The following is a 12,076-nucleotide window of genomic DNA, read 5'->3' as shown; positions in this document are numbered from 1 at the left end:
ACCAAAGGAAATGAGTTTGCACTCAGCAATCAAACATGGCCACAGAAGAGCTATAAAGAGCTCAGATGGGATTAGACAAGGACAGAGATATTAAAACATTAAGGATTAGATCTCAGACATGATGTAAAGTGCAAAGTAAACGTTTGTTAGGAACAAAGTCCTAACAAAATACAGAGTCAGACTAGATGTGCCTTTACTACACAGGGGGAAGTTTGGTCATTAAAGAATGCACAGTCTTGTTTTTTTTGGCAGAACCAGAGTCCATAATTTCTTGTTAATCCACATATGGAGAATGGGATGAAGCCTGAGTAGAGCTATGGTCAGTTTGCGGCCATGTTCCTGGTGAATTTAACTAGCATCACCTGTCAATTTATGTTATTTCATGGACCATAAAATAATTGGCTTAACTTAAGAAAATGGTGTCATTACAGCATTGCACAGCACTATTCGACATTTCTTTGTCAGTTTGCCTTGGTGGTACTGGAGCGTCATGTAATTCTTGTTGTGAACATAGGAGTTAGCAAAGAAAAGAATGTCAGTGTCCATGCTGTTGATCTAAGTGTGGGCGACGTGACTGTTACCTTTTAAGGTCAATAGATGTGTTGTTCCTTGACATTTAGTTCTTGGTCTACTGTCATAAGGAATAGAGAAGATGTGAAACTTATTTTAAATGACTGTGTGGGTGGGGGAACGTTTGCTGGCACCACTTGTACATAACAGCTGAAGGTTTCGGTTCAAACTGGTCAACTTGTGCAATCAATTCATTTATATGGCTCATTTGTCCTTCTGTAAGCTCCCAGATACCCTTATTGTTATAGCCTAATTCATAGCTTAACCTATTTACATCTGTGTTACCATGCTAAGAGGGCATTCTTTTAAAGCTGCTTTGAATGAACAAAGTCTGCTGTGCAAATAAATACTGTCATAAAATTGTAACGTGGTGCTTTTCTACAAGCAATGTCTGGGCGACGGTAAAGTCTCTCCACATGTTTAATTAAGAAGAAGAATAAAAGGCCGGCTCGGCGTGAGTGGCGAGACCTACAGGAGGCAATTTGGGTTTAGGATCCTCATTTCAGATGCCTGGAATGCTAAGTGCTGAGTGGCTCTCTCTAGCAGCTGGTGGGAGACTGGCTGTGCACAAAGCTGTGATCCTGCCTAATGCTCACGGCAGCACTTTATCAGCAGAACATCTAATAACATGAACAGCGGAGTGCAAATAAAGTACAGGCACAATGTAATGAGAGAAAACTCCCCCTGGGAGAAATTTCAAATCTGCAGGGGTAACATGCTGCTGTGTCTATTGACTATAAGCATAATGTCAAAAATATATCCATCTATACAATTGGTGGTCATTCTTGCAATAAAAATAAAAACAAGTGCTATTAAGAAATGATGGTGTTGCAGCATTTTGCAAAATTCTGTTCAGTTTGGGATATTAATATGGAACCTAGCAAGACACCTGAAACAAGGGGCACTACATGGGGATAATGACCCTTTTATCTTATTCCTAGAAATGTTTTATTTATCAGGTTTAAGGTTTAAAAAACGAGCAGACTTGTTAGGGCAACAGTAACAGTAACAGTAACAGTAACAGTAAGAATAAATTAATCACTGATAAATGCAATGCAGACATTTTGTTGCTGGCTGCTGTATGCAGGTGTCAGCTGTCAGGTGTGCTGCAGCAGGATTATGGGTTAGTCTGTGTACCACCCCTATCCTATAATAACACCCACAGAAGCCTGGCCACCTGCCGCCACATCTCAGAGGAGCTTGTCTCTTCCGACTCCTAGGAAGCAGGAAGGCTCCACACTTTAAAAACCAACTTCCAGCTACACTAAACCCTGCTCTTCAGCTCTGTGACAACCAGCACTTAACTGAGCCAGACAGAAAAGTGCTATCACACTGGCACAATTTAAGTGTTAAAGTGACAAGACTAAAAGCATGCTGCTGCCATCTCCAACAAGCTCCACCCTGTCATAAGTCATTTTTATGGTTTTTCATGCAGTTAAAGCTGGAAATTAAAAGCATGTAAACAATATCCAAACAGGATTAGATACGGTCTGTGAGTGTGTAATAGTAGAATAGCACATTTCCTGTATCAGCTCCATATCAATAGGCAGATGGGTTATGTCTTCATTTTTTTTCCTTCCATTTTCAGCTGATCCTGTTGATGTTCTGCGAATGCTGCAGCTGTCAGACAACATGGAAGGGGTGACATTGGAGGCCGGTCTGTGCACTAGCAGAAGGGGCACAGAGGAGACAGACCTGGCGTACAAGATCAAAAAGATCCAGCTCAGTGCCCCCACCAAACAGCTCTTCCATGGTACTGGACTTTCCTCCTACTACTGCAAGAATAATTAGAGTTTCCAGAAAACAGTCAAGTGTCACATTTCTGAACTCCTTTTATTCTTTCTCCTGGGTACTCACTACTTTCATGGGCAATATTTTTCATCATTATTAGTGCTAGTAAGGTCCCACAGGCAGCGGGCGGTGCCTGCATGTTATAAAAATGTCTGCTCCCTACTGTGCTCGTCCTCGTATAACTGAACAACTCTCCTCTCCTCCCCTCCCCTTCAAGATTCCAAATTTCCTGAGAATTTCTCCCTGATGACCACCATGCGAGCTAAAAAGGGCTCTCAGTTCTTCCTGCTCTCAGTGTATGATGACCAGGGGGTGCAGCAGCTGGGGCTTGAAGTGGGCCGGTCCCCTGTCTTCCTGTATGAGGACCAGCATGGGCAGCCGACACCAGAAATGTACCCCATCTTTAAGAAGATAAACCTGGCTGATGGAAAGTGGGTAGTTTGATGTGCTATAACTTTTCCATTTAATCAAATATCTGCCCTTCTGTTGATGTGACAGTTGTTGCTTGCTCTGCGTTCAGTAGAGCCCATCTTCCAGCACTGTGTAATCAATATTAACAGGGCAAGCAATGTTTTTTTCCAAACCCTCTCATCTTAAAACATCTCTCTCCGTCTGCTTAAATAAGACAGTGATTGACCTGATCAGAACAAATCAATCTTTCAGTTTCTCAGACTCTAAGGCAGCTTAGGTCTGCTTAACTTTGTGAAACAGCTTTTTGCAAACATATCCTGTGGCATAATACTGCCTCCCAAGCTACTAATCCTCACTCTGTCTTTGTTCTTTCAGATGGCACAGGATAGCCTATAGTGTGCAGGACAGGTCCGTGACCCTTTACTTGGATTGTCAGAGGGTGGAGACGCTGGATCTGTTGCGTGGCGACAACTCTGTAGTCAGCACGGAAGGTGTCACTGTATTTGGGACAAGGCTGCTGGATGAAGATGTGTTTGAGGTAGGGCTTTAGCAAAGTGTTTGATGTGGGTATCATGTTGTCATATGGTTCAGTTCCTTATTTTGCATTTGATTGAAGAATAAAATGCATATTTACTGTGTGAGTACGTGGAAATATGTAAACTGAACCTTTCGTCCTGTCTGTAAAACCAAGGGAGGTCTATTTTCCCTGGTGTAATATAAAGTCTATATGAGTTGAATTGTCTGTGGCACAGTAGGGGATGTCCTAATAACCTTGTTTTTATTCTTTTCTCTTATTTTACTTGTCAGCCTATTACACCTCATCATATTTAACCACACCGATGCTTCTATCATTTTAATAGCCAGATTAGTAAAATAACAAGGATTTAAAACATGTCAGGTTTAATTTAGAAGAAATATGTCAAAATGTACATAACACATTGTTCTTTCAATGACTTTAAAAAGATATTACAAATAGAATCCTGTCTACATCTGTGAAATGGTAAGCAGAATATTTACTTTTTACCTGTCAATTTAAAGGTACATAGGAAAGAAGGGTGACAGGGTTCCTTGTCAGTTGTTCAGACAGGCCCAGTATCCTCAATTTCATTGCAAAGCCTAAAAATGACATATTACATTTGCTTTTTGGATTTGTCAGTGTGGATTTGTAGTGTAGGATATGTTGATTATGAAGGACTTTTTGTTCTTTTAGACCTGCTTGTGTGAAATTTTGGGATGGTTATAACACCTGCATAATAATGACCAGCTTCATGTGGATGTTTGAATCATTTTCTGTGTATCACAGATAAAGTTACTGCTCATGCTGAATGTCCACCTCGTATAATCATTAGGTAAACTCTTTAATTTGAATATGTGTCTGCACATGTATCAATATGCAGGAAAAGAAGGATCAAAGAGTCAAACTAAAATAAACTCTGGGAGTAATCCCAGTTTCTCTTTGTCACTGCTGTAACCTTTATTATCATAAGTCATTCTCTGTGCTTCCCATGACAATAAGCAACCCCTGCTCCATTGTCATTCCCAATAAGGCTCTGCTCTAAATCTCCTCCTCTAAATCTCCTCCCCTCAGCATGAAATAGAGATCAGCTCAAGCCCCTTCCCTTGCCATGTCCTCAGGGCTCTGTGTCTGCTCAGTTATGGAACAAGACTGAGGACTGGGACTGAGCCATGACACATACAGTTGAGCAGAGGTATACAGTCAATTTCATCTTCCCAAACCTCTCTTCCTCCTTGGTCCAAGAATAAATCCTCAGTCAGCTAAAAGGAATAGGTTGTATATAAATGTAAAGTGGAATTCTCAGAGATTTTCATTTGTCACTTTTTATCAATAATGAGGTAACACAAAGGCAATTGAGCCATCCATTATCTTATCCGCTTTGTCCTGCTATGCAGGGTCACGGGGGGCTATCCCAGCTATCTATGGATGAGAGGCATGGTACACCCGGGACAGGTGACCAGTCCATCACAGGGCAACATACAGAAACCATTGTATGTTGTACCAGTAATACAAACATTCACACTCAGAGTGACCAATTGACCTATCATGCGTGTCTTTAGAATGTGGGAGGAAGCCAGAGGAAAACCCATGCAGAGAGGCCCTTAGTCAGAATCAAACCAGAAACCTTCTTCAGTCCTGCGGGCTGGGTGTCTGTAGTAACAATCCCACACAGAATCATAAGTTGCAGTCAATTAATAACATGTGTTATTAGCTGATTGATAATATCCAGTTGTGGCTGAGAATTGAAGCCCATGCACTAGTGTCACAAACTGCAGTTCCCCTGCTGGCTCTAAAAGTTAGTCATGAGACTCCAGAGACCATGTTTCATTGTCCACGATGTTTACATCCTGGTATAAAAATGTTTTGGTCTCTATTGATAGGTTCCCTTAACTCACCAGTTTAAGTTGTGAGGTGGGTTTTAAAAACACCTGCAGCTTCTCCACTGGTTCTGCTAAATAAAGGGAACTGAGATCCTCTTATTTTATAAGAGTTATAAATATTATAGGCTTAAAGTATAGCAACTATAGATGTTGCTGTCAAGTGCACACCTACAACCATTGGATTTGCATGTGTGCTACCTCCTCATCTTGTCTATCTGCACCTTCTCTGTGCCCCGACTTAACCTAAGCTGTCCCTCCCACGCTGCAAATTATTATCTGCCCCCTTACTGCCCTTCCCTCTCAGACGCCGTCAACCTTTCCAGTTTTTAAATTACTTTATATCCCACTTGAGTTAAGAATGTGTCTCCTTGTGGGCTCTATAAATTTCCTTTTTTTCAGAAGCAACTGAGACCATTTAATCATTGGCTTTGCTCCATCAACACTCCCATGCCCTTATTTATCACCCTGTGTATAGAGTTATGGAGATGACACTAAATTTGTGGCGATGACTAATACCCTTAAGTCTATTCTTCAGATCGATCTTTTAGTTCAATCCATGCATATTTTAGGGTCATTTGTATGGAAGTTTGCACTTAATTCAATTTACCTAAGTGAGTTTTGAAAGTTTGTTTTCTGTGAAGCAAGAGGAGAAATCCCCATATTATATCTACAGTATTAAAATGTTCATAAAAACAAGCGATATATGTCCATTGAAGCATCTATTTTGTATACTTCGGGTGAGAGTGGTACCACTGGGAGAGAAATTATGCAGTCTGACCTCCGGGCCTTTGTTCCCAGGCCCTGGTTCTGGGGGAGGAGTCAAGTGTTCCGGCCCAGTTCTCCCACCGTGGGAGCTCAGCGTGGGAGCATAGGGACTGTGGTCATCCACTCATGTCTCTATTACTTCCAGATTGCCTACAAATAACTAGAAGTTTGGTGTTCAAACTTGACACTGTGCTTGTATTTGAAGTAAAGCAAACACTGAGTGTGGTTGTGCAGCTCCTCCTTGGGTGCTGTGTGCCCTGTGTTTGTGCCTCCAGCATGGTGACTGCTTAGATAAAATCCAGTCCAGCTTTTATTTGTCAGGAAATTTGGATCTTTTCTATCTCAATTAGTACAGGAAATAAGAAATAGTTTGGCTCACTATTACAGACATGTTGAAACAATGCCTTATCATGTGTTTCATCAAAGGGCAGCTTTATTTGGAGTACTTAGTAACCACGTCAATTTACCACACAAATGGAAGAAGCACATTAAATTGGTCAAGGTCTGTTTGACTCATATTTTGCTAAGGTAATGACTTATGTCTGATATAGTTCAGATGTTTTTGGTTAGTTTGAAAATCTGTTGGTGTTTAAGCAAATGAGCAGCACAGAGATGCTGTTTAAATACACTAAGCTTGCTTGGTAGGCTTTCAGTGGCTTCTGCATCTACAAACGTTTGTGACTGAAGAGTACTGAAATCTGATTGATAAAAGAGAGTGATTCCTCTGAGAGATCGCATGTAAATTTGGTGAAGTAGTGTAAATGTTGGCTAGCTGGCACATCGCTTTTCTGAAACACTAATGAAGCTTTGCTAACATATTCTGATCACACATATATGTGTAATATGTGTGATCAGAAATGTGTTTTCCTTTTCAGAATGTCCTCTTTAGATGTCCCATCCTTTATTGAGAGTGGTGACACATACATGATTTCAGCAACAATTTACCTATTGTGTGATTCAAGAGGAAAGAGTCCCTGCTAGGAAAGAAAAACAGGCAAACTTCTGTGTGAAAGCATTGCCTTTGATCTCAAATTCAGATTGGATTAAGTTGGATTAGCTCTCTTTTGCTGCTCTCTCTCTCTTTCTCTTTCTGTCTCTCACCTTAAAGTGCAATCATTTCCGTTGCTTGGTTTTTGGCCAAAATAGGAAAATAAATCACATGTGGATAACAACTCATTTCATGTTTATATGTATTATAGCATAAAAGACTGTTTAACCAGTCAGTCCTAGGTGTACAGTTTTGAGCTTGATGACTGAGACTTTGTGTAGACCTGCACTGCTGATGAAGCATGATATATGAGAGGGTGGTGGGTGATGGAGAAGACATATATTTGGATTTATTTCACCTCTGGCCACTAAAGCCTAATTAAAGAGATTACAATGGCACTATAATTACCACAATATCAAACAGTTAATCTAACTAATCTAATTTATCACAAATGGCTGCCCAGCTGTCCCTGGGTAACATTTCACCAGGCAATATGTTTGCTATAGCCTGTCAGTTACATAGATTTGTATCAGTAATTTAATCCCAACCTTGTCCTGCTGCAGGGCTGCCTGCATTTTGCGTATACTGAATTACTTTCTGTTAATTCACAGAACTCAAACTGCAGCTATTGAATGTATTGTTTTTATGATGTTATTGTTGTTGTTATTGTTATTCAGCATTATAAAGCATTATGTAAAAGTATAATGTGCAAATGTCAAGACTATCATAAAGTGTAAAGGCACTAAAGCCAACAGAGGCCCTAGGGTCAGTGCTGCAGGGCCCAGCACTGCTGTCTGTCTGTCTGTCTGTGTGTTTGTATGTACACTCCGGCCATTCCTCTAGGACAGGATGGGAAGTGAAAGGTCCTGACAGAGAGGCGAGAGGGAGCTATTTGACTGTTTTATGTACACAGTCAGGGGCACAGGGAGGCAATAGTCAACTGCATTTGTACTGCACCAGCTGCACAGTGATACCCTATTACATGTTGCTTTACATCAAAGCATGCAGCCAGTTTTCTTGCTCTCATAGCATCCGTTTTTTTTCTTTGCAGTATATTATATCAAGGTTTCTCTGTCACTGTGTAACCATGCTTTCCAGTACTCCAATGAAATAATTCTTGTATATTTGCATATTGTTTCTTTTTAGGGAGATATTCAGCAACTTCTGATTGTGGAGGACCCCCAGGCTGCTGCTAGCTACTGTGTGGACTACATACCAGACTGTGACTCCGCTTTGCCATATAATAGCCAAAGGTTGGGCCTGCCAGAGGTCAGTAATGCTCCTAAGAGTGATGCTACTTCTTTTTTTATGGATTACAGTGTTTTCAGTGTAGTAGAGGGCACATTATATAATAATGTTTAAAACATATGATGAACTTTTGCTTGGTGCGTTCATGTCAAAACCCACTGACTGCCGTAGTTTGCAGGAGCTCTTGTCTTACAGCCAACTAGTAAAAGGAGTACAAGCAACCCATCAATAGAGCTGTGTGTTCCAAAGGGCCTGAGTGTTTGCAAAAAAACTGATAGATTAAGACAGAATAGTCCATCAGTCATGATCTTCTTTCAAATGCAGCCAACAGTGAAGCATTTCTAAGGTCAGGTGTTCTCCTGGCAGGAGACACATACACAGTCAGAAGCCTATAACTCAAATATGATATAATAGCTCTTCCTTTCCTCCAGGCATACATAAAAATATGAATCTATCATGGATATGAATTACTGTATATCTGTGGTGGAGTGAGAAAGATAAGATAAGGAGAAACGAGGCAGCTGTGTGTTAGTGTGTTTGTGGTTGAGATTTAGGGACTTTACAGGTTTATTGGAATGTTTTTGTGTGTATGCCATGTACATCCCCTTTTATGTGTGAATACTTGTGCGCCTGCATGTGCCTAGTATTGATACAGACAGTTCATTAACGGTAGCATGAAGCCATTCAGACAGCTAGCCAGATGGCCTTTGTAGAACTACAGCTGAGCAATGAGCTCTGAATCCAGAACATGTCAACATCTGTCACCCCACTGACCTATTTTCCATCATTTTACTTTACACACTGACCTTGTTGACAACTTGGTCTAAATTATGTCACCGATGTCCATAGAGTGGACGTAATTTCCAGTGCCATGCAATGGCAGAAGAATGACACTACACACTCACTCCTGTGAGCATGTTAGCACTGTAGGACCATAGACAGGCTGACCTCTGCCAGACAGAAACAGATCTTCTACTTTGACTTAAAGGAAGCAGGTCTTCATTTGTTGGCTTTTCAATTCATGTTTGCCTTAGGTCTTACCAGCTCACAGCAGGTGTTTGACCCTGAAAGGGCATCACATGACCTGGTTGTATTGCTCGACTTTCCTTTAGCAGACTGTTTCCTTTAATGTGTTTTCATTCACAGCAGTGTCTGTATTTTTTCCATCCACCTGTGCCCTCATCTCGAATTCCATTTTTTATAAAAGAACTCCCAACTTGGGGCTGATGCCTTGATGCAAGGTGACCAGCCAGCTGAACCAGAGGAGGAGTCTGTAAAGGACAGAAGAGGCAAAAAGAACAAAAAGAAGAGAGACAAAGGCTCTAAAGGTAAAGGCAAAGGCAAAGGGAAGAAGGGATCCAGGAAGAAAAAACATGAAGAGGAGGTTATTGAGGACGGCTTCCTCAGAGTGTCCACAACGCTCCCTGAGTATCAGTCGCAAGAACCGTTTCAACCCACAGAGCTGCCAGAAATCAAAAGCACCCAGGAAACTCTCAGTCCTACTGAAGTTTCAGACAAGAGCCTTGTAGAGATGCCCACACATGAACCTGACTTCACACCCGGGGCACCCACTGTGATACTCAGCACAGTGCCTGTACCACAAGTTGCTGCGGAGGTAGAAATTTACCAGTCTACCTTGACCCTACTTCCCATCATATGCATTTCTAACCAGTCACTCTCTTGATACTTCCTAACCATAGCGAGCACGTCTTCCACCCTTCACCTCCCCAGTCACTTATCACCACTAACCAGCACCGTCCTAATCAATGGCTCCGCTACATCTCTGCCAGAAAACATGGAGATCATAAATGAGAACATTTGGATGATTTGCCTCTTCTGCCTATATATTTTTGGATAACATGCAGAGGTACATGCATACTATAGACCCAAAAGATGGGTGAATTTACAAGTATGAACTTTGGATTCACAATTAAATCAATGTGAATATAATGTTTTGATGCAGGCTATGATTATGGTGTCATAGCTGTAGCATAACAACTGTACAAATATGCATATTGTTTTTAAATCAAGTTAATTTCCCACAATAATAAACAAGTAACACTGCTCTGTCTCCCTTATGTTTATAATTTGCTGATATGCCAGGTGAACTAATTTTTCATGCTCACGCTGTTTCTGTAGCTGTTGCAGTCTCTACCCTGCTGTCACATGAATCGTATGTAGTCCATCAGCTAATTACACTCCAGCATAGTAATTAACTGCACACCTGTCAGCCTGTATCCCGGATAATCTGCACATTCTCATAAAACCCACCTGTGTTGCTAACATTCATGAATAGCATATTGTATTACACTGGTGTGTAATGACAAATGCACTTTTAACTCACTCTTACTTCCCCCTGCTTCATCTGTGCTCTGACTCACTGAAGTGTCTGTGCTGGCCTACAGGGGGACACACCAGTGAAGGAGCCAGTGGTGGAGGAGTATGAAGGTGACCTTTACGCAGAACTCTACGATGACCTTTCAGTTTCCACAGTAACTGTAGGACCAAACGTTACTGAGTATGAGGTTGGTTAAATGAAAATATGTGAAATACCTTCACCTCAGAACAGACTGTGTTATATTTATATTCACTTCTGCCACTAATGGGGGTTCTATTTCCTCAACAGACGCTTGAGTATGAAGATATTAAGAATGACACACAGGAGTATGAAGAGTACGAAATATATGAGGATGGCTTTGGTTTTGCAGAACGGGAACGAGCTGAGACGTGGGATGGAGAGGTAAATCCAAAAGTAAAGTCACACATGAAGTGTGTGGCCATATTTTCAACTGCATGTTTCAAGTGATTCTGACAATCCTCTTCTATTCCTCCTGTTTTTCTTCAGGCAACCATTAGAGCAGAGAAAGGCCAGAAGGGAGAACCAGCTATTATTGAACCGGTGAGCAGCTTGAGGCATTTAATGAATACTCTAGCTTTAGTTATAAGCATCTGAATGACTTGAATTTCTCTGAATGTGCAATTCCTTCTCTCTTTGCTTATTTCTAGGGTGCACTGGTGGAAGGACCCCCAGGTCTACCAGGACCAGAGGTAAGCCAGTTCTGTTTTATATAGTTTTATGTAAACAGTAATAGGTCCTTTACGGAAGAAACCACCTACATACATCCCTGCACCACAGTGATGACAATATTTTTGTATACACTCTATTAGGTATAAATTGCATCATTACAAATTAACAAGATCGGGATGTAGTTGGAAGCTAAGCAATTTAGCCAGTGTGATAACTGTGTATGTGTCCTTCACAGGGGCTTCCTGGCCCAGCTGGGCCTATAGGACCTCCAGGACCCAGGGGGGATCCTGGTGAATTGGTAAGTCTGGCTAAGGACCTGAAGTCACTAGCTGAATGTTGATCAGATCTCTGTTTGACTATTTTACCTGAGGGACAAAACTATGGGTTCAAATGTGACCTTAATCTGCAACATGGATTGCAGTGTCCTGGTTTTCTCAAGTGAACCTGCTGGAGTTCAGAGACCAGTGTTGACTCTTGTCTGTGACCTGATTTTCCTATTTTTATGTGTGTGTCTGTCCGCGTGAGATTGCTAAAATGCATGCATTTATCCATGATTCATCACACTGGAACACACTCCAACACACACACACTGACCATTTAGAAGTAACAAATTCTTATTAGTTGATTCCCATAGTTCAGTCACAGTAGCTAGGGACAGGTCAGATTCTGGACCCAAACAAACATTCCTATCTCATTATCTGACTTGATGAAGTTGAAAGTGATGAAGTGCTGAATATTAATGCATTAATTTTGTGGGTAGCCAACATTGCTACATGTGAAGAATCTAAAAGCATCAAGAAAATATTTTGCACCACGCATACTTACTCTAGTCCACCAGTGACTGACACATAAATGAAGTTATATATTAAATGGACAAA

The 12,076-nt window shown here is 41.2% G+C and overlaps 1 protein-coding gene across 1 annotated transcript in view; it reads left to right on the top strand.

The window, feature by feature from the left end:
• Positions 1-12,076, top strand: part of col5a3a (collagen, type V, alpha 3a) — a 40,902-nt gene that overhangs the window by 5,814 nt on the left and 23,012 nt on the right. Inside the window, exons 2-11 of the mRNA XM_028411575.1 lie at positions 2,159-2,323; positions 2,579-2,792; positions 3,148-3,310; positions 8,069-8,191; positions 9,378-9,785; positions 10,576-10,695; positions 10,797-10,910; positions 11,016-11,069; positions 11,177-11,218; positions 11,434-11,496. Coding sequence (XP_028267376.1) covers positions 2,182-2,323; positions 2,579-2,792; positions 3,148-3,310; positions 8,069-8,191; positions 9,378-9,785; positions 10,576-10,695; positions 10,797-10,910; positions 11,016-11,069; positions 11,177-11,218; positions 11,434-11,496 — 1,443 coding nt within the window. The 5' untranslated portion in view covers positions 2,159-2,181. The remainder of the gene's footprint in view (positions 1-2,158; positions 2,324-2,578; positions 2,793-3,147; positions 3,311-8,068; positions 8,192-9,377; positions 9,786-10,575; positions 10,696-10,796; positions 10,911-11,015; positions 11,070-11,176; positions 11,219-11,433; positions 11,497-12,076) is intronic.

Source organism: Parambassis ranga, chromosome 8 (assembly GCF_900634625.1).
Source record: "Parambassis ranga chromosome 8, fParRan2.1, whole genome shotgun sequence".
In the NCBI taxonomy this organism is placed as follows: Eukaryota; Metazoa; Chordata; class Actinopteri; family Ambassidae; genus Parambassis; species Parambassis ranga.
The sequence above is the reverse complement of the archived record's forward strand: the minus strand, read 5'-3'. Positions and strand labels throughout refer to the sequence as shown.